The 23,030-nt window shown below is 37.4% G+C and overlaps 1 protein-coding gene across 2 annotated transcripts in view; it reads left to right on the top strand.

The window, feature by feature from the left end:
- The window catches only part of MAN2A1 (mannosidase alpha class 2A member 1), a 168,484-nt gene that overhangs the window by 24,458 nt on the left and 120,996 nt on the right, over positions 1-23,030 (top strand). For both annotated transcript variants that reach the window (XM_086685499.1, XM_025924111.2), the window contains exons 2-4: positions 582-839; positions 3,182-3,326; positions 16,052-16,223. In XM_086685499.1, coding sequence (XP_086541625.1) covers positions 582-839; positions 3,182-3,326; positions 16,052-16,223 — 575 coding nt within the window. The remainder of the gene's footprint in view (positions 1-581; positions 840-3,181; positions 3,327-16,051; positions 16,224-23,030) is intronic.

The following is a 23,030-nucleotide window of genomic DNA, read 5'->3' as shown; positions in this document are numbered from 1 at the left end:
GTATGGTAGGAGAGTCCAAATGACCTACAGTATGATTACTTGGGGGACCTGCATTCCAGGTTTTTTCATGCATATGGCTAATTGAGAGTTGAGTAACTGATTTTCCTGTAGATGATATTTCTTACCTAGGATTGTCCAGAAGGGTTGCCAATTATGATGGAATGATTTTTTTCAGGTTCACACTTTTTGACCCTTTCAAGTGACTAAAATCAGTTATATTTAATTTAAAATTTCATACCTGAACATAGTATGTGGTTCTTAGGTATTATAAAGAACTCAAAGATCTTTGAGGGCTGGGTTTGGGGCAGTAGGAAGTATATCCCTAAATATTTTTGGTCTTTCTGTTGCACATTTTAAAATATGATTAAGCAAAGATTGAAGCCATGGAGATTTTCTTCTGTAAGTCGGTGTTTCAACACTGCCAGCCATTCACGCTCTTTGTGATCCCACTTACAGAAGTGGAAAGTGAAGGGTGAGTAGCTGCACTCTCGGGCAGGCACGTAATTTTTTTAAAAAATGTGTGTGCCTCAGCAGAGCTATATTAGAGTTTCCTATAGCTGCCTTTTTCTTTTTTATTGTAGGGCCAGCTCTCAATGTTGCAAGAAAAAATAGACCATTTGGAGCGTTTGCTAGCTGAGAATAATGAGATCATCTCAAATATTAGAGACTCGGTCATCAATTTGAGTGAATCTGTGGAGGATGGTCCAAAAAGTTCACAAGGCAATTTCAGCCAAGGTGCTGGCTTACCTCTTCTGCCGTCAAAACAGCTGTCCCTCGTAGTGGACCCTGAAGACTGTTCATTCGCTTTACAAGGTGGAAGTAGGCATTCAGATGTGCAGGTAATGTATGCATTCATTAATAATCATTGGGCTTCTTTGTCTTTTACTTTCTTTTTTTGATCTGGTGTCTGTTTTAACTTAGTTGCTTAAACTGTCTGGAGTTTAGTTTGTATTTTTGTAAACTGGCTTGATTATTCACCTGATCATTAATGTTCTTTTTAGTGATAAAATTCTGTAATTCTGTGTTTCCCCCAATTTTTTTTTTTATTATTTTATGCGTTGTGGCCTTTTTGTATGTTTTTTAGGTCTGACTTTCTCTAGTAGATGAAGTTTAGAGGTTTAAATTTGGTCAAAGAGATTTTCTCATCTTCCTATAAAGAGTACAAGAAAAGCTGTATTCTTACCATGTCTCTGTTATACATTACAGGTTTCACACAGTGTAGGGTTAGATTCCTTTTGCTAACTATCTCTTTGTGAAAGAGGGAAGGGAAATACTGTAGAGCTGTGCTGTTCAGAATGGAAGCCACTGTCCACAGGTAACTACTGAGCATGTGAAATGTGGCTAGTTTGAAGTGAGAGGTGCTCTAAGTGTTGAGACTTTTTACGAAAACAAAGGTAAATTGTTCATTTTTATATTGATTATATGTTGAGAAAATAATATTATGAATACATTGGGTTAAATAAAATATATCAATAAAATTAATTTCACTTAATTTTATCAGAAAATTTAAAATTATGGATTTGGCTTGCATTCTGCTTCTCTTGGATAGTATTCTGGAGGGTAGTGGAGTTGTAAACCAGGATATAAGAAAGGACTTCTACTTTTCTTAAATTTAGGGTGTGTCACATAAGCTCTGTTCTGCAAATTAGCAGAGTTGTGTTTAACCTGTACCTTAGACCTGAAGCTGGAACTTGGTGATGGGACCCCGAAGGGTGAATATTTTACAGCTGGACAAAATGGATTGGCTCTGGCCTTGCTTCAGAGTAGATGTTTTCACTAACTTCTGGGGACAGAAAACATGTTATTTTCTTGAGGCCATGGCTCACAGGCCAGTCCGTAAGCTGGAGACATGGGAGTTGTCCAGGCCTTGTGCCTATAATCTTATCAGCTAGTGCGTAGCCAAGTTCAGACAGTATCAGGATTCTGTGCTTTAAAAGTGTATCTATTTTTGTGACTCTTGGCTTTGTTTAGGTTTTAAATAAGTACCTTTTAAAGGAGAACGACAGAACTTTCTTTGGAGGTGGTGTATTAAATCTGGGCTGGACAGAAACAGCCCTGTTGCAGAACAACCATGGAAGGCATGCAGAGCAAGGCAGTGGGGAATCAGGAGAGCTGCAGGGCCGGAGAAAGGACCAGAAGGAATAACAGAGACTGCTAACACATCCTCCTTCCCAGCTGGTTTTCAAAGATTTATTGACTCATCCTTGGGAGTGTTATATTTATTAAAGTCATAAATTCTGAAGTGAGAGAGATGTTACTATCTTAAAATACTTTGTATTCACTTTTTATATAATTTGTTCGATATCTTCAAATTTTTTGTAACCCACTTATATATTAGGATATAATTTTTTACATAATTTAAATTTTGCCACAGTCACTTGTGTTCTTTGTCCCATTTAGTATTAGAGGGAATATTAGAGAGAGTATTAGAGGGAAAAATACAAGGTTTTAAGGTTTTGTGGGGGTTTTTTGGCAGTATTTTTTCCTTTGTGTCCAAATAGGTTATTACCCAGGACTACTACATTGGAAACTTAAGACGACATTTGAACATTAAGAAACTGAGTCTTAATTTTAAAAATTCTTCCATTTTTAAATGATCATGCCTTGTTGACTCAGTTGTAGTTTATTTTTAGAATAAAAAGGGCAAACAGAACATATGCTAAATGAAGGCATAGCTGTAGATGCATTTCCATTCTGATACACATTTTAAAATATATGACATTAATTGTAAAATAAAGACAACTCAGAGTAAAAAGTAATTATCCAGTGTTGTATTTGAAAATGCTGAAATATTTGTTCATAGTCACATTTCATCAGAAATTGTTTGCTTGCTGTTTAGTTCCTATTAATTTCTACTAGATTGTAGTAGAAGTAAAACAGGGCAAGAAGGAATTGAATGGAATTATTTTTCATTAGAAGCAGATGGGGGCAGGGATTATTTATCAGGATAGTTAAGTAACACGGTAGCATTTTAAGAATTTGAATGGTAATTAAATGTTTTCTGCCTTAAACTCTTCAGTTAATGTCTGCAGAAATAGCTTTATCTAGTAAAGTGCATACACACAGTACAGCAATGAATAGCTTTGAGCAAATATTTTCCAACATTAACTTTAAATTAAAAATGGTAATACACGGTTAAATTTACTTTTTTTCCCCTTTATTGTGTCTTTTATATTTTTAGATGTTGGATGTTTACAGTCTGATTCCTTTTGACAACCCAGATGGTGGAGTTTGGAAACAAGGATTTGACATTAGCTATGTGTTTAATGAATGGGACTCTAAGCCCCTTCAAGTCTTTGTGGTGCCTCATTCCCATAATGACCCAGGTAAAATTTACACTTCAAAAAAACTACAGGTTATTAAGCCCATATAGGCACAGAGTATTTTAATGAGAATGTGGTAGACCTAATTTCTCACATTTTTGAGACATTATTTGCTGACTTGTGACAGCAACATATTCCGTTTATATGTCTCGTATTTTGAGTTTTTACTTTACCAGTTTGTGTGCCATTCACAGATAGGACTTCTGCAATATGAAATAGTAATAAACACAAGAAGGTCTTAGTTTGGGGGTTGAAAAGTTGCACTCACTTAAGGGGCTGATTGTTCATTTTAGTTACTTTTCTCTAAAATATTGCATGAGAGAATTATTTTGTGTTCATAAACTCTACATTACAAAATGCAGAGTGTTTATGGGAACATTTGAATCTTCCAAATGGAGAAGCAAAATGTAAAGTGGTTAAGAGCCTTGGTCAGGCTGGGGTTGTGGAGTCCCAACCCCATCAGTGTGAGACAACTTTAGGCAAGTTACTTAATATTAAAGTAAGTTTTTTCCTAATAGAATCAAGTTAAAGTGTCTGCTTCATAGGATGAGATGTTAAGGCGTGATGCATGGCCCAAAAGTAACTGCTGTCGTTATCATTGTTATTATTTCATTTGACAACTTTTGTTACTTATTGGTGCCACAGATTTTTCCCTCCAAGGTAAGGGAAAATTGCTAAAATTACAGTGGGAAATATGATTCGATGTATATATTTGTGAGTGTGAGTACACTGGCACAGAAGAAATACTTAATGAATTCCACTGCAGGAATTTTTTTGGGGGGGGAATGCACTTCCAAAGACTTCTGAAGGACTTACTTAGGCTTCTATTTGTTACTTTTCTCAGCTTCTCCCATTTCATCATTACTATCAGAGGCACCATTATTCACCTGTACTTTGAAGTTTTTTCTTTATTCTAACATTCATTTATCTCCGACTTACATTCTTTCCCACTGGTTTATTGGCATGTATTCCTTTCTTTCTGTTGCTAAGACAGTAGAACTTGTTACTCTATGTCTGGAAGTGTGATTTGGTGAAGTGTGTGTACAGGTGGGTGCAGGCACATGTGCTGCTTTTTTGGGTGTGTGAGGTACACAGGGAGAGAGTTTGGATGCTGAAATGTTTGAATTTCCATAGTACTTCAGTGTTTATTATGCAGAGAGGTATGAAAGAGAGGAAATTAGTATTATTCTGGAAATTTGTGTTGAGCAGTTGCTGCACTAGCTTCTGACTTGGTTTCTCTTTGGTCTTAATGACTTTACCTTTTCCTACAAATACCTTTCAGCCTTATTAACCTTTCCTCTTAAATGTTTTGCATCATTTTCCTCTTTCGTCTTAGCCTGTCCCTTCAAATCCAAGTTCCGATGGCTGGGCATCATGGAAAGACTGCAGGGGTCTGGAACCTGGCAGAATGAGGCCCGCATCCCGGCTCTGCCATATACTTGCCCCCATGTCCCTGGGGGCACATTTGTGTATCTGTAAAATGCAGATCATATGGTTGGAGTAGCATCTTAAAGCAGGAGTTAGTTATCAAGTAAATACAAAAGGTGATGAAAATCACATCTAATTATAAATCTCATTCACTCTGAAACATTCCCTTATTCAGTGAAACAGTGGCAGAGCCACTGTAGTATTTAAATTGTTCTCTCCTTTTTTCTCTGCCAACCATCTACAGTTTTGTTCTTGTCACTTAATTTGTTTTTAAGTTTTTATGTATGTATTTTGGGAGAGAGAGAGGGCACCTGAGTGGGGGAGGGGCAGCAAGAGGGAGAGAGAGTCTCAAGTAGGCTCCACACCATCAGCACAGAGCCCAATATGGGGTTCCATCCCACAAACCGTGAGATCATGACCTGAGCCCAAGTCAAGGGTCCGACGCTCAACCGACTGAGCCACCCAGGTGCCCCTGTTCCTGTCACTTAATTGGGTGTGTGATGTGATTCCATTGTGTCCAATTTCTTATAGGTTTATACATACACTTTGTGCTATGTCTTGTGAGTCCTCGTGTGAATCCATTTCTCCTGCTTTTCAGATTTTTAAAGACTTTTTTTTTTCCTTTTTCCCCTTTTCTGCCATCCTCACTTTCCACCAATCTCATTTCTTGTAATTCTATAACATGCACACTTAACTGTAGTAATAAAATTTGTAGTTTATCAGGCAGTCTGCCGAATGTTTTATTAACATCTAATGCTCACAATAACCCTTGGAGATCAGTGTCACTATTCATGAGGAAGATGTTACCAAGTTTACGGGGGCAAGAAGTGGCCCCACAAGAATGCCTTATTAGTTTACCTGGATCTCCCACCTGAGTATACTCGAGAGTCAGAGTACATGCGCCTCCTGTTAGAGTCGTCCTCATTGCCTAGCTTGCCACTTGACATACAGTAACTGGTAAATATACATAAGGCCTTCTCCATTTGTCTCTGTGTGCCTCCTTAGCTTCTTGAACTTTGGATGCACACCTGTACATAGTCACACATGTAAACATTTATAGCACTTCTGCATCGTCTCTACTCTAGAATGTAAACTCCATGAGGGCTCACACTTTGTGTTATAACCACCAGGTCACTAACTCCCAGAATAGTAAGCAGCACATAGTACTGACTCATTCAGTTAAATAAGCTAAATGAGTCAGGGCATCTGACTCTGCAGCTTCAGATGAAGCATTTGACCTTGACATGTGGTTTTATCTTCCCTCCTTCCCTTCTTCCTGTTGTCTTATTTTTATTCCTTAAAAAAAAATATTTAAAATATGCTTTGTAATTTTAAATACAAACACCAGATGATATTAAGCTCTTCAAGGGCAGGGATTGCCTGTGCCTTTTAGATTCTGTTTGTTTGCCTTAGCAGTGCGGTGAGCGGTGCCCGGTGTGGTTCATGTGTTGTTCTGTGGGGAGACATCCCTGATAACTGGTCCTGACTGCAATAGAGGAATCTGTCTCTTGGTATCTTAGCAACCACAATTGAATCTTTTTGTCTTAGTAAAAGATGTAATGACCCTTACCCTCAGGCCCCTCCTCCACTTGAGGAAAAAATAATGGTCAGACACAGACCTTTTAAAACTACAGCGATTTTTTTTTTTTTTTTTTTTTGGCTATAAAGCAAAATGCTAGAGAACAGAACCCACTGACTTTTTAAATAATTTTCACCGCTCCGGGGTCCCTGGGTGGCTCAATTGGTTAAGTGTCCGACTTCAGCCCAGGTCACGATCTCACGGTTCATGAGTTTGAGCCCCGCGTTGGGTTTTGTGCGGACAGCTCAGAGCCTGGAGCCCACTTTGGATTCTGTGTGTCTCTCTCTCTCTCTCTCTGTTCCTCCCCTGCTTGCATTCCGTCTCTCTCTCTCTCTCTCAAAAAAAAGATTAAAAAAAAATAAAAAAATTTCACCACTCCTTAACAAAAGTAGAATTTAGGTAAACTAAATTGTTCTGTGACAAGCCAAATCATTCAGATCAGGAAGAACCACACTTTCAGTTGAGGAATAGAGAGAAGTATGTGCACAAACATTCCAAGTCCAAATGTGACTCTGTAGCAGGAAATCTTTGTGGAATACGCCTAAATGAATGTGCAATTAGGCGGTTTACTTTCTAAATGAGATTTATAGAGACTTGTTTGCATTTTCTACAGCAACAATTTAAAACTTTAGCTCGGTAGTTTGTTTCATTGGTGGAGTTTTGTCTATTGGGGATAGAAGTACTGAAATAGATTTTTAAAGGATTCCTGTATTTTCCCTAACTTTAAGAATTATGTTAAAGAAAAAGAATTATGTTGTTGTGTTTTTATATATGTAGATATTTTTCTTTTTTGGACCATGTTCTGATATCTCATAAGACAGATAAATTTCAAATTATGTTTATATTTTAATAAATTTCTAATTATGTCTTCTTCCAGCCCATGAGGACATGTAACAGTTGTCATATATTTTATATGGTTTACATGAGTTAAAACAAAATTGGAAGGGAATTGTTAAGTCAGTGCTGATAACTTTGTCCTGTTACGCTTTTAAAAAGTTTTAAATCACAGACCATGAAATTAAATGTTAGTTGATTGATACATGTTCATGTTATATTTAATAAGCTGATTAAAACACAATTACAGCACCTTTGTATCTACAATCTTAATTCTTTGCTTCCCACTACTTAAACTGCTGAAATGTTTAGTTAATTTTCCTTCAAAGAAATCGCAGTGTGTAGAGAGAAGATAAGGTGTACTAAATGGAAAGTTGGACAGCATATTGTTAGTTAAGCAATTTGTAAAATGAACATTAGAAAATAATCCCCCATGTGGTCTGACTCCAAATAGAAGGGAGACCTAGGTACAAGAGTCACACTGGAAAATAATTTTCTTTTGTGCATTTGCAGTTCTTTTACAGAGTTTTTATTGATTCAAATGAGTGAGTAGAATTTTTTGACTTTCTTTTGTGGCAAATTGAAAAACAGAATTTTGCATTTAGTACTGTATTATAATTTGAAATGAGTTTATGTGCTATTATTCTTAAAAAGCAAAAGAACAAAAACATGGGGAAATCACTGTGTAATGTTATTTTTAAAGCTTCTCTGTTATTCTTAACCATTATTCTTAACAAAATATTGTTAAGAACAGTCATAAGAGAAGAGCTGTGGTCCCCCCACAGTTGGGTAATGCCCGGGAGGGCGAAAGCAGGGGGGACTTGGAACTCTGGCTTCCAAAGGAACCTGCTGAATAGAAGGAGATGGTGAGGAGAGGGGAAGTTTGTTTGTGGACAGTTTGGGGAGTCCTTTGTTCTGGTTAGTGATTGAGAGATGAAGTGAATTCTTTGGTTTTGGCTACTGTGGTGGGAAATTTGAATTTCTGGAGCTAAGATAGTATGAGGAAGAACGGAGTGAGAACTGGTATTCATTGTGTATCTTACATTAGTTTGTGTAATACATTCTGCAACCCTCAACACCAGTAAATCACACATCATTTACCAGGTGAGGACAGTGAGACTAAGCAGGTATACTAATTTGTTCAAGATCCATCAGTTAGACATTGGCACAGGATGGCAATTAAAGCTCAGATTTGCCTGATTCTGAGGTCTGTGCTCTTTCCATTTACTATGCTGCCTCTCAAGATATGTTACTTAGTTCAAATGATTTTCTTGCTTTATGGGCATTAGCTAATTCAGCACATTTATCTGAACTTTGGGTTGTTAATAGCATTGCCAGATTTGGCTTAAAAAATGTTTACATTTCCAGTAAACAGTGGATAGTTTTTTTAGTATATATGTCTTGCAGATCTCATATGGGATTCACTTATAGTAAACATTTATTCATTATTTATCTGAAATTCAGATTTAACTTGGCATCCTCTATTTTATCTGGTAATCTTAATTAAGAAAATGTTGGCATTACGAGTTAAATATTTACATGGCTCTTTAGAATTATCTTTTTAAGAGATCTCTAGAGTTGGTATATTGAGGTTCTGTTTTAGAGGGGAAAAGTCCATTGGAGCTCTAACTGGACTGCATTCTTTAGAAGCACATGTATCAGGTATTACCTAGAGATGCAGGTGATTGTCACACATGTCCCCATTCTCCTATTTTGGTTACTTTTGTCTGTCTTTTGAGTCTGATGCTTCAGAGCTCACCACTGCACCAGTTATATAAATGATTGCTAATACTTATGGGACTTTACTATGTTTCAGGCACTATTCTAGGTACTTTACATGTATTAAATCCATTACTGCTCTTAGCAACTTCATGACAAAAGTCCTGTTATTACCCTCATTTCACAAATGAGAAAACTAAGGCAGAAGAGAGTCCAGGTAATGTGTTCATGTCAGGGCTGGGCTTTAACCCAAGCCGTCTGGCTCTGGAATTAGGACTTACAACTATTACTTAATACTGTCTCTTGAAGGTAATACTTCTGAAACCCACAGGCAAAGCTTCCAGGAGGAAGGTCTTTTAAGTGTTTCCAAGCCAATGTCATCTACTTTAGTATTTTTAATGATAAAAAACATTTTATGAACTATCTTGGAAGAGTAGACACCTCACCACACTGTTCCTCATCTTTTTTTTTTTTTTTCCTTCTGGTCTGTCTTTACTGAAATGGATGTCTCTGTCCTTAAATACTACTTGAGTCCATGAGATGGTGAGTGGTTTTCCTCATTGCTACATATTTTACAGTCAGAAAGTAATTTGGAAGCAGTATTTTCCAGCTTTTAAATGGTTTCTTTTAGAAACTTTGATTATATGCCCAGTATTTGCCTGCTCATAAGGCTAAATAACCTCCTGTACACTAAGAGTAACTCCTCGAAGGAAGTCACTGTTACTTGTACTTCTAAGGATGTCTCTCATATTATAGACATGTCTCATTATTTCAAACCACTATGCTCTGTTTGGGGAAGACTTAGCAGGCCTGAAGTGTCCTGCTCCGTGTGAATTGATGATGCTCATGGATAGAATCCTTAACAAAGGAGGGAAGTAACTTTAGCACAGATTTAGAAATTATTGTGGAGGTTGATCTCATAATTGCAGGTGTCACATATCAAGGTACACAGGTCTTTTAAAGGACATTTAGAAAAGCAATAGAGTAAAGGATCACAATTGGACATTGTGCATATTACAGCTGCAGGATGAACAAAACTCCAGCTCTCCTAACAGTGATGCAGATGGTTCCTGTGGTGTGGGATAGAATTACCAGTGACAGCATCTTACACTGGCTCAAAAAGTGCTGTATCTCAAACACCTTAGTGGAAGTGAAGCTGATATGCTTTGAAATCTATTAGATGACACTGAATCACCTGGAAAAAAGGTGAGGTTATTCTGGAAACTTGAGTTCAGAAGCATTTGTAGGATTCAGCAGGTTTAGGTCTTTGGAAAACCTCAGCTTCATCTTTGACTCTCTCTACTCTGTCTTGGAAACTTTAGTCAGCTAACATATGCTCTTCATTTTGCCTCATTGGCCTCTTATTTCTATTTCCAGAACCATTTTCTAGCAGAACTTGTGCAGTGGCCTCATTTCCTGTTTGTCTTGTACACTGAAGTATATCTTTTACGCTCACAGTAGTCATTTTTGAAAACACAGAAGACGTTAACTTCCTTCACTGAGAAACAAGAATGGCTCAGAAGATTTTCAGTGGTCTGCCCCCGCTTCTGTTTGTATTTCTCACTGTACCTCCACCATGTAAGCTCCGATACAGCCACACCTGGCTGCCTTCTCCCTGAGATTGACACAGGACTTCATGGCTTAGTGTCTTTTCCATATGCTCTTGCTTCTATTTGGGATCTACCCCCTTTTCCCTCTATCCACACGATGACTGTTCTAAGAATCTTCTGTCCTTCTGCTAGGAATTTATCACTTCTTTATTCCCATAGCATTTTGTTCTTATTTTTACTGTAGAATCTGTTTTCATTTATTAGCTTTTTTGCTTTGTCTTATTAGATGTTTGATTTGTGTGTGAATGGATAAACTAGAACACGACATTAATTAAAACTCACAGTTTATTGTTTGAGTTATGATAATACCAATTAACATGGTATGCAATGTCTTAAGTGTAAGACTGGATGTTACAATCAAATATGGAAGGATTTGACAAGTGATGGAAGAAGCCTGTTGATCATTTGTTGGTAGACGATGACTTCATTACTAAAATAAAGAAGCTTTCTTGTTTTATGAATCCTCTTTGTACTTATTTTTAAATTAGAGAATACTATGTTAAAATGGAAGTAACATGAAGCTTAAGTTGCAGTTTTTAAATGTTTATTATCTTGTTATAATTATTTTTCATGCAAGATTTATTATCTTTTCTTAACAGTTGGTACCTACTTAACTGAGTAGAATTAATGTAGTCATTAAAAAATAATTGTCATAGTAGTGGAAACCACAACAGTGTAACAATGATTTGAGGGGCATGACTTCTTTGGGATGCATCTTTTAAATCATCTTGGGGCTGACAGAGCCTTTTTAAATATAAGCTAGTAACTTAAAGATATTGATCAAAGATGATTAGGTTAGCAGAACAGACAGTGGCTATGTTAGAGCTAATTGTGTGTGTGTGTGTGTGTGTGTGTGTGTGTGTGTATGTGTGTGGTGTCTTTTCCTTTTTGTTTCATTTCTAGTTGAAGTAATAAATTTGTATTTATACTCTATATACCCTTTTCCCCCTATTCTTTTGGCTATACATTTCACTCATCTATCATGTACTTATTCAACTCTTGATGGTGTAGTCTTCATACCAGGTGCTAGATTCATGAGAATTGACTGGTTGGGAGTTCAGGTTGTAGGTTCCCAAATTTGTAGGATTTGGTGTAAAAGTATGTGGATGCCCTCAGACCCTTTGTGTAAACATTTGAAAGTTATAAATCAAACTGATACATGATAAGTAGAATAGGTCTTTTCCTCCTACCTTGAGGAATAGCACAGTTATCAGGAAGGCCACATGTGGGTTGAGATTGCTGGGGCTCCAGTTCCCCACTGGAATGTGTTGAGTTTGTGTGGGAAAAGCCAGCCTGTGGGGCAGCCCAACCTCCTTGCCCAGAAATGGCCCTGTCCTAAACCAGGAGGGGCTTTGCTCACAGATGCACAGACACGCCAGCACTTTTCCCACATCACTGCAAACTGTATCCCCCTGGCCATTGCTCAGGCTACAGAGATTACCACCTCCAGGTCAACTGTCCTTTAGAATGACATATAGAAGGCCCCTTCTGGGCTCTAGAAACTGGCTTGGGGCTATTTGGACACATTTCTGGGTCATGGTGCTTAGGAGGGCAGGTCAAGGTGGGCTCTGGGTGGGCAGTTCTTTCTTTGCCTTGTGAAAGGGATGTGGTCAGAGGAAGAATAGGAAGATCCCTCAAGTCCAGGGCTCAGGGTGAGATACCCTTGCCCAGGTCCTAAATAAGTGCTGTGTATGCCCTTGAACCAAATAAAACTAAGTGTTCCTCCAGAGGATGAAATTGCCGCAAAGTCTTCAGACTACAAAGCTAGATCAGGAGTCAAATTTCTAAAAATGGTGGTTTGTCAGCGAACAGTCACTAAGTGCTTAATTGTTCATGCACATTAAAAATAAGCAGTAGAGCTTTCAACATTACTAGGCTTTATATTATAGAAATTAAATTCTTTCAAGTTTTATTTCTTTATTTTGAGAGATAGAGCGCATGTGCACGCTCTTGTGCGTGTGCAAGTGGGTGGGGGAGGGGCAGAGAGAGAGGGGAGAGAGAATCCCAAACCTGACACAAGACTTGAACTCAGGAACGGGAGATCATGACCTGAGCCAAAGTCCAGAGTTGGCACTTAACCGACTGAACCACCCAGGCGTCCCTAGAACTTAACTTTTTTATGATAAAATAGAGCAAATTTAGAGTTATTCATCCTTTACAGAACTTCTAATTGTGTATTCTTTGTTGCAGATATTTCCTCACTTACTTAAAAATAGTGATTAGCTGTTTTACGGGTTAGAGTGTTGTTAGAATGGAAAACAGTAAATGGAAAGGTTTTCTGTGTGCTGTTCTAGCCCTGGTTCAATTTCCAAGTGTATTCAAGGGAAAGAAAAAGGCTGTGAATTGACCACTTAAGTAAATCAGTTTGCAACTCAATGTCCTAAGATTATTAAATCCAGAGGTAGGAATCTAATTTTATGTCACAAAAATTCATCCCATACAACTTTTCATAAAATACTATCCTTCTGTTGGTCTCATGTTAATATACAGTTGTAGTTTTACAGTAATTTAGGGAAAGAAATAGCCAATTCAGTGTAAAAGGGAATACTTGATTACTCTATTGTATAAGAGCAATAAAAGCTAATTTACTGTTAGATTACTCAATATTGAAAGCTGCAAGAGGCTATCTTTTAGTTCATTCTTCATTAATTGTGCTATATTGTAGTGATATTAATGTCTATTATAGATGAGCTTTATGGAAGGCTTTTAAGTTGACATCTCTGAGCATGTACTTTGGCTCATGTAAATATCTTTGACATATATCCCGCATGATTGTTGAAGGGCAAATGAAGTGTCAAAGGCAAAATGGATTAATCAGTCACTGTGATTCCTTTATGACAACTCCAATGATAAACTATTCTTTGAAAGGGTCTTAGCTAATAATAAATTATAACTGATGAAAACAAGTAATTGTACTTAAAAAAAAAACTTGTTACTTATTCATCTTCATAAAGATGATTTCTTCTAAATTCATTTTCTATGTTAGGTTACTAGAGTTTTGTTGTTAATTTTGGAGTCATTCCATTGTTCATAGTTCTTTTACTGAGTAAGTAGCCAAATGATTAGGGCTTAGTTTTGATCTTTGTTAAAAATGTAGGTAAAAGTTGTGAGTGTTGCCTTAAAGACGGTAGTTCTCATAGAGCCATTTCAATAATTTACGTGGTTCTTACTGCACATATAGAGTAATAATAGCATGGGGCAGAAATTGTTGTCACTTACGTGCATTTGATTTCAGTTCAGTCTTGCAATATGGAGGTACTTTATATATTCAATTAGATATTTTGACGGTGCTTAGTAAAATAAAAATTCTTGCCACATTGCATTCTTTATTTTTGGGATGGTAGCAGCACTCATTTTTTTCTAGGACTATATGAGTTTACTAGGGCTGCCATACCAAAGTTCTGCAGACTGGGTGGCTTATTTCCTTACAGTTCTGGAAGCTGCAAGTCCAAAATCGAGGAGTTGGCAGTGCTGGTTTCTTCTGAAGGTCTCTCTCCTCTATCTTTCCTCTGTGTGTGTCTGTGTCTATCTGCTTGTCCTTACAAGGGCATATTGGAGTGGGGCTCATGACTTTATTATACCTTAATCACCTCTTTAAAGACCCTGTCTCCAGATATAGTCACATTCTGAGGTACTAAGGTTTAGGATTTCAACGTAGGCATGTTGAGGGGACACAATTCAGCCTACAATGGGCATAGAATTAATTCTTTGCAAACAATAATTTTGGGTAACCAGTATGTTTAAGACGTGGAACAATTTGTGTAAACATTCTAAATAAAGGTATCCTTTTCAAAACTTACATGTTAAAAATATCTTTTATTTCCTTTTTTACCTGCTTCAATTATAGAGATGGGGACGGGGCAATTAAAAACATGATGATGATGATGATGATGATGACGACGATAGCAACTAATCTTTATCAAGTGCTATATTATATCCTGGGCTCATGTCTGAGCACTTGATGTTTTTTTCTCTTGGCATGGTCAGCAGAAAGTTTGAACATTCCCATTTAGGGGTAGGTTGGATTTTCTTTGCCTGTTCCTGGGAATCCAGATGTGGATCTTGGCTTCATGCGCTGGGACAGGAGTCCAGGTTTGTACCTTCCTCAAGCAAGATGGGATTCTTTGCAGACCATTGTTTCATGAGATATCTTTGAATTTTCTATAGGTGCAGGCTTTTTAGCATGGAAAAGTTGAATTATCCAGGTACCCTTCTTTGGTGACTTGAAAGTGCCCCAGATCAAGAAAGTCCTGTAAAGACAATTTTCCACTGCCTTCCTGTTTGGCTTCTAGTTTCATACTTGTCGCTTTGTACATGCTCAGTAAATAACTCTAGAATGAATAGATCGATAGATTTTAGTTAAAGCAGAAGGGAGAAATACAGTCAGTAGCAATGCCCTTTTCAGAAGCTCATGCTTGTATTGTCAAAATACTTGTATTGTCTTCTCTGCCCTAGCAGATTTTCATTTTTTTTCAGTCAGTATACTGTACTTCAAATATTAACTTAATTATAGACAAAAGAAATAACCAGTTGACTCTTTATATTTTAGTCCTCCCACATGTTTGAGTTTTGGAAATAGAGTGGTAGTTTAGCCTCGATGTATAGAACACCTCTATCTCTGTAAGATTTCATAGATAAGAGGTTGTTCTTGGAGGATCCACTTGGCTAGTAGATAGAATTGGTAACTGTGTATGCTTCAGCCGCTTATCATGTTGCTTTAATACTCTGCCAGGTAGGGCTATGCTTAGACTTGTGGGTCTTGTTAAAAAGGTTTCTTTATAGTGAAATTGCAAATACCTTTAGATAAAGTTTCCAGGGTATTTGAGAAGGAGGAAAAGTCGTAGAATTAAGTCATTAACATCTACAATTTTCTTTTGAAAAAGACTTCATATACACTTGTGTTGTTTTGTTAGTGTCAGTCTGTGCTTCCAAAAAATGGAATGATTTGCAGCCTTTGGAAACTAATGCCTGTGCTTGGCAGAATTCTACTTCTCTGTATTCATAATAGTGCTGTTAATTACCTTATTGCTTCGCTGCTGGCTTTTAGATATAGTTTGTACTTACGATTTTCTTAGTTTCACTTACTAAAATGGGGAGAGAATTTCAGATGTGGTATGAAGGGATACACTCTTAATTCCATATGATGAGAACAGTACTGCCAACTTGTTAACGCTGTTCAGATTTTTAAAATGAAGACAAATTCCTTACATTAGAGATAAATTATACATAATCGAATCAGGTACTGTAATTATCATGCATAAATAAATGCTTTTTTTCCTCAGGTCATTTGTCTCATTTTTCTCATTTCTTTCTGACTTTGTACAGATTTCAAGGGTATTTTTGTTACTGTAGCATTAGTGTCTTTTTGAGAGTCATGTGCATTCAAATGGAATTTCACTACTTGAAATTCACTACTTGAAATATTTGTGAAATTTGTAAATGTGTCTTCATATGAATGAAACATCTAAGGGCATCCAAAAGTCATGTAATGGAATGTGACTGAGTTGAAATCAGACATATGAATCAGACCTTTGTTGTATATTTGTGTTTTGATTTAGGTTGGTTGAAGACTTTTGATGACTACTTTAGAGAGATGACTCAGTATATTTTTAATAACATGGTCATCAAGCTGAAAGAAGACTCACGGAGGAAATTTATGTGGTCTGAGATTTCTTACCTTTCAAAGTGGTGGGATACTATAGATAAGCCGAAGAAGGATGCTGTTAAAAGGTTTGTTTCAAGATTTTTTTTTTTTTTGCAATTTGGTAATATTAATTAATTATACAGTGAAACATGTGTTGAATTTTTAGAGGATGAAAATTCTTAGCCTTCTATCTGAAACTTAAAATATTTCTCCAAATCTTTTTTTTCTTTGATTCTGCTTCATCTGTGGAAAAGTGACTTGAAACTGTTCTATTGAAATCCTAATGTTCCAACTCTGTCCCAGAAATTGAATTACTAGGTCAAAGGGGCTTAATATTTTAAATGCTTTTTGAAGCATATAATCAAAGTGACCCCTGGAAAGATTGTTTCCATGTACCAGTGTCTGCCTTTTGGCCACCAATATATTTTTTTTCTAAAACTTTGACCAGTTTTGTGGTTGAAATATTTAAAAATTTTTTTAAGGTTTATTCATCTTTAAGAGAGAGTGAGAGAGAAGGTGAGCGGGGGAGGGTCAGAGAGAGAGGGAGACACAGAATCCGAAGCAGGCTCCAGGCTCTGAGCTGTCAGCACAGAGCCTCAGGCGAGGCTCAAACTCATGAACCGTGAGATCATGACCTGAGCCCAGTGAGCCACCCAGGTGCCCTGATGGTGGCTGAAATATTTTAATTTGAAAATTTGATTACTGATAATGTTATGTACTTTCTCATATGTACAGGCAAAGTTTTTTGTGAATTGCTTGATGGTATACTTTTCTTCTTACTGATTTGTAAGTTTGTACACACATGCATTAACCCTTATTTTTTCTCAAGTTATTTTCTTAAATCTTAGCATTTCATATACATGCTTTAAACATTTTATTGTAATCAAACATATCAATCTGTTTTCTTAATAGCTTTACTGTCATATTTTAAAAGGTTTTTCCCAATCTAGAGATCAGAGGAAGAGTCCTTTTTTTCCACCCAGTTTAACTTTTTATCATTCACTTTTTAAAACCCTGAAATTTATCTTTTTAATATGGTATGGTGGGAGGTTCTGATCCCCCTGCCTCCCTCCTCTCTGCTCCCAAGAGTATAAAGATTATCTTAACATGCATTGCTTTCTTTTATTTAGTATCACATGTACAGCGCTCACTGTTTTAGCACCTGTTCTGATACTTCACAAATGATAACGGATAATCCTTGCAGCGGTCCTGTGAAGTAGGTACAATGACTGTCCTCATTTTACAGATAGAGACACTGGTCGTCCAGGGTCACCCAGCTGGGACGTGCCGTGCTGGTGTGCTATCTGGTGCAGCCTGTCCAGCCCCACAGGTTTCCCTCCCATGCTGTGCTCTGCCGCTTTCCTAAGATCTAAAATGTCCCGGTTTTTTCCTACTGATTTGATGTGCCATCTTTATTGTCTTTAAATATGCGCTGATTTCTGGGCTTCCTGACCTCTTTCATGGACTTTTCTGTTTGCAATTGTGGTTTGATATGCTTCATTGACAGTTAAAAATCTCCTCTTTCTTTACTGAAAAATTCTTCTAACGAGTGACCACTTCATTTTCCCAAAGAGTTTTAGAATTAATTATTAAAATCTTCCTGCCCTACCGAAGGAAAAAAAAAGGAGGTTTTGATGGAAATTGATGTAAACATTTAAAGATAATTTGGAGGGAATTGGTTTTCTATCATTATCCATCAGACTTTTTTTGATAGGGTGCAGCACTCAAAAACTTTGTTAGTGACATGCACACACAAAAGATGGGAACCTAATAAAGATGCTAGTAGAGTTTTATGTATGTTAGATGATTAAGAAATACATAATGCTACAATAAAAGACGTAAAGCTTGCTTGTGGACATGGGTGTCAGCAAGGGTACACGTTGTGAGTTGGTGCAAAGTGGTAGAAAGTGAGTTATCTGAAATCTGATCAAAAGTTGTTCAGCATATGTGCATGGGTATGAAGACAGTGGACTGAGGTAGCTGGTAGATCTTGGAGGGAGGGAGAGAGAGAGAGAGAGAGAGAGAGAAAGAGAGAGAGAGTTACATATTCCTATGTGAATGGGTTCAGCTAGGTGCAGTTTTATGCCTCCTTCACTTACTGTTTCTCAGGGACAAAATTTCACTTAAGCAATACAAAATTTGTTCCCTAATCAATCACTTTGGAAAACATTTTTGTTTTTGAAACAAAAAATTTTTCACGTAAGGAACTATACCTATTTTTTGCCACTGTTCCCCTGTCAGCTTCCTTTTATTTTAGGTGTTTTATTTTTCAAATTCAGTACCTAAGGGTTCATGCCTGATCTTTTGTTGGCTTATTAGCTCATTTGTTCATTCATTCTACAGCTCTTTCTGAACACCTACTGTGGGCCAGTTACTGTGAGGTTTGGGTACTCTTGGGCTGAGTATTTCTTTCTTCTTGATTGTAAATTGTATCTTTCACCATTGACAAATAACTATCTTTTCTCCATTTAAGAACTAAAGTGCTATTACTACCAGTCACTTGTAGTTGTTTAGATTTACCTGATTTGTGCTGCCCTTTTTCCTTAAAAACAGGCAATTTAGAGTGGTAGATCAAATGGCTGGTCACTGGAATGAGGCTACCTGGATTCAAGTCCTGGCACTCCCATCTACTGTGTGACCTTTGGGCATATTACTTAACTTTTGTGAGCCTTATTTTCTTCATTTGTCAAGTGGGGATAATATTGAGACCTCTTTTGGTTTTTTTCAAGGATTGGATGAATAGAAATAAATGCTTAGGACAATGCCTGGCATATTCTAAGTCCTTAATAACTATTGAAAGCTCTTGTTACTTTAACTTTTATTTGTCACTCTGAGTATTTCTCTTGGACACTGAATATAGTTTTTAGTTTTGAAGTCATCATGAGAGTCTTCATCTTATTTTTTGTAATGTTTATTTATTTATTTTGAGAGAGCGTGCATGTGTGTGCACAGGAGAGGGACAGAGAGAGAGGGAGAGGGAGAGAATCCCAAGCAGGCTCTGCACTGTCAGTGCGGAGCCTAACATGGGTCTCGATCTCATGAACTGTGAGATTGTGCCCTGAGCCGACATCGAGAGTCAGACGCTTAACCGACTGAGCCACCCAGGCGCCCCTAGTCTTCATCTTTTAATAAAAGCATTTAACTATAAAATTAATGTTTTATTAAAAAAACCTTTTTAATGTGTTGCTTCAGTGAAGTTAACCTTCCCTGCCCCCCCATCACTTCCCTGCTCAGATGTTTTTAGGATTTTAAAAGTTTTATCCATAAAATTCTAAACTTTCACCATGTATCTAGGTATGTGTATAACTTACTATTAACTTTTCCATATATCAATTCAGACATCTTCAGTTTATGTTTTCTGCTCTTATTACTTACTGTTTTTATTTCCTTTGTTTTAGGATTAAATTTTCTGGTTACTGAGTCTTCTGCACGTGCATTTTTTATTTCTTTGTTATATTTCCTGTGTTTGGGAGATTTTTCTTAAGGTTTCTTTTTTTCCTCTCTCAGGTTCAGTTCTTTGTGGTATGGAAGGTGTTCTTTTCTGGCTTTGAATGCTTGGTTTTAACTGTTTTTGTTTGTTTTTTGCCCTTCTGCATTCTTTACATTGCACCCTGTAAGTCCAAGTATTTTCCTCCTTTTTATTCATCCTTGAGCAATAACAGATGTGTCCACACCTGGAATTTGTCCCAAAACAGAGAGTGTAGCAGGCTTCCAGTTCCTTCCTGTTCTGACTACTTTGTTTCCTTGTGGTGGGTGTTGGTTAAAATGGCTGGCCGGCATCCATTCCACCTGGTTTCCTTTTGGGAAATGGTCTGTCACACACGTAAGTCAGACTCTCCATCTTCCTGCCTCAGGTCAGACAGACCAGCTATGACCTGAGCTCAGCTGATCAGTATAATATTTCCTAGGGTCTGAATCTTCAGAGAGTGAAGCCAGTGTGACAGATGGAAGCAGGGGAAGCAGACACGGAGGGAAGGTTGCAGGCCATCCCTCACGGCACTGGTGCATTCCCAAGACTCTTCCCATCCGTGACATGGTCCCTGTGATCCCTGTAGAACGGCCTCTCATTTTCTTCCAGCCCTTCGTTAAGCCTGGACTTTTAGTCCTTGGTTTTGCGTGCCCAGGAGAGTCTCTCAATGCAGTTGCTCTCCGGAGCCAGCAGGTGTTGCTTGCAAACAAGAAAGCTAGCTGATGTATTTCCCCCTGCTCATTATCCTTTGTTGGAGAGCTGGATTCTGAAAGGCTGCATGAGCATCAGGGGCCCAGCAGCTGGAAAATATGTCCTTGATGTGAGCAACACTAGCCGAGGGGAAGAGACGAGCTGGGACTGTGGGAAGATGGAGAAATTTATGAAGTGTCTGCTCTTTGCGCAGCCCAGGATTGGCTTTCTTCATGTAGCATTTTTTTTTTTTTTTTTTTTTTTAATTAGACCTGTAAGCCAAGTAAGAGCTTTGGCCTGTCTGAAGGTTCTGCTTCATAAGAGTGTAGGGAAGAGTCCAGCCAAGTCTGAAGGAAACTGGGCTTGCTGCCTGCTGCTTTTGGTAAGGTGAGGCCATGCTTGGTTCCTCCCAGTGTGGCTGTATTAGGGAGCCATCCTCTGTAGCAGTAAAGACCTTGGGGTGGAGAGACTTCTGTAGGAAGAGCCCAAAGAGAGAAGCATGAAGACTGTGATTAGTGTCTGTCCCAGGATTCAGCTTTGCTTCAGTCCTTGGCCCTCCAACTTAGGGGCTGTTGCCCATTTCTCTCTGAGTCTTTTCTCTTCATGATTCGGGACTCCTCGTTGGTTTCTCTTGCAGGGCAATTGCAAGTCTGTACTTGAATTCTTTCTTTCACACTTGAATTCTTTCTTTCATCTCCACAGTATGTCAGAAATGCCACCAGTTTTATGGCATGAGGGTAGTCCCCTTTACCTGATTCTATCTGGATGCAAGTTTCTATCCCTTTTTCTTTTCTCTTGGCCATTTTAGTTAGGTTGAACTGTATGATATTGCCAAAATTGTACCATTTTTGATGTACGAAAATGTCAGTTTCACGTGATTCAACCTAATACTAAGAAGAGAGAATGGTAAGATGTTGGGAGTGGGAATGCACATTAGAATCTAATGTTCAGTCTTTTGTCTTAACCTTCCTTTGAGAGATGCTGTTTTGGCAATGGGAAATATTCTGGAATATAGGCCTGATCTTAATGATATCATTTTGCTTGAAGAATGTATTGCTTTATGGCAACAATAGGGCAAACGAGTTTTATTTCTGGTCAAGCTTTGGCACAGTTTTCTCCCTTCTTGTTATAATCATTCACTTTTACTCATTTATTACATTTATCTGTGGAAATAGCATTTTCTTTTTCCTATTTATTTAAACATAACATTCTTAATTCTCCTTGCCTGAATGCATGTTTTTTTGGGAAAAGTTAATAAATACATAGGTGTGCTCTCATTATTTAAAATTCTGAGCTTGTCCCAACTGGCAGTAGTGACAGAATTTTTTTTTTTTTTACTGCTAGTATAAGGCTTATGCAATGGTTTATTTTTTCCTTTTTGAAGATGAGTCTATGGATTATATGTCTGTACCTAAATTTGCAAGCTAGCTGTTGCAGAACAGAACCTGTTAATTCCAGCAGAGTTCCATGTAAGCTTTTATTGTCCCTGAAGAATACCAATTGATTGTGGAAACTTAACAGAAACATAACTCAAATGATCCCATAATCTATTCTAGCAGTGACTTGTTTGATTCTTACCCCCTGTGGCAGCAGTATTCAGCTCCATGCTTTTAAAAATGAGAATCTAGTTAACTAAAGGAGATCCATGCAAACAACATCTAGCTTTTTTATTTTGTGTGTGTGATTCAGTGTAATTTAATCAATTATAGTCACGGTGCCTACTTGTAACACATAGCCAGTGCATTTAAAAGAAACTGTCTCCTGTTAAATAATCAGCACATTTTCTGTCTATGCTTGTTTTATTTTTGAAAATGACTAGTATGTTAACATTCTTTTTACTTTTTAGGCTTCATATTTGAATATTTTTCGGCTAAATGCAGTTAAATACTGCATGATGTTTATAATACATCAAAATGTGAATCCTTATTCAGAGTCAAGCAGCTGAAACATTAGCCTTAGCATTTCCCTTGACTAGCACCCAGCATATTACATATTCATTTTTCCTCTCTGAGCTCTGAGACATTAACACAGTTTTTACAGTGTATGTGCTCCTGCTGTTGAGACTGGTGTTCAGTGAAGAAGCCCCATGAGTTGTAAGAACCTAGAATAGTTTGTGTGTTTACCAGAGTCTTGACCAGCTTCCCTGTGTGGACCTTTTGGTATGAAATAAGGCTTCAGATACATGCTGGGAGGAAGGGTACCATCGGTGCATTGTTATGGAAGTTACAGTTAATGAAGATACTTTATCTTCATCACCTTGCTGGGTTTCATTGCTTTGCCAGGAATGCAAAATCTTTAATCTCTCTACCCTTCTCTTACATCTTTTTTCCTAGGTCTATATTTAAGTGAACCTTCTACTCTCTTTTCTTAACCCTCTGTTTGCTTATTGAAATAGAGAAATGTTTGAGATTACATTCTTAAATAATATAAATCCTAACTTATTGATGTACATTTTGGGTTTCAGTTTCTAGAAAAAGTTCTTATACAGGCTAACTTATTATACATTTTATACAGGTCAGATTTTATGGTGTTTGACCAAAGGCTGCTGTAAAATTTGCAGAGCAATGAGAAGTTAACAGTGTGTCTTGTGATGTTCAAGGTAAATTGCAGATTTAGATTTAGTTTAGAGCCTAAAGATACATAACATTTCATCAAAGGAATCAAAGCAGTTCACCGGTGTCTAAAATAACTTCAGTGCTAATAGTTGAAGCAGCAGCATATGTGTATTTGAAAA

Source organism: Puma concolor, chromosome A1 (assembly GCF_028749965.1).
Source record: "Puma concolor isolate L17-30 chromosome A1, mPumCon1.1.hap2, whole genome shotgun sequence".
Lineage (NCBI taxonomy): Eukaryota > Metazoa > Chordata > Mammalia > Carnivora > Felidae > Puma > Puma concolor.
This window is presented reverse-complemented; position numbering and strand designations above follow the sequence as displayed.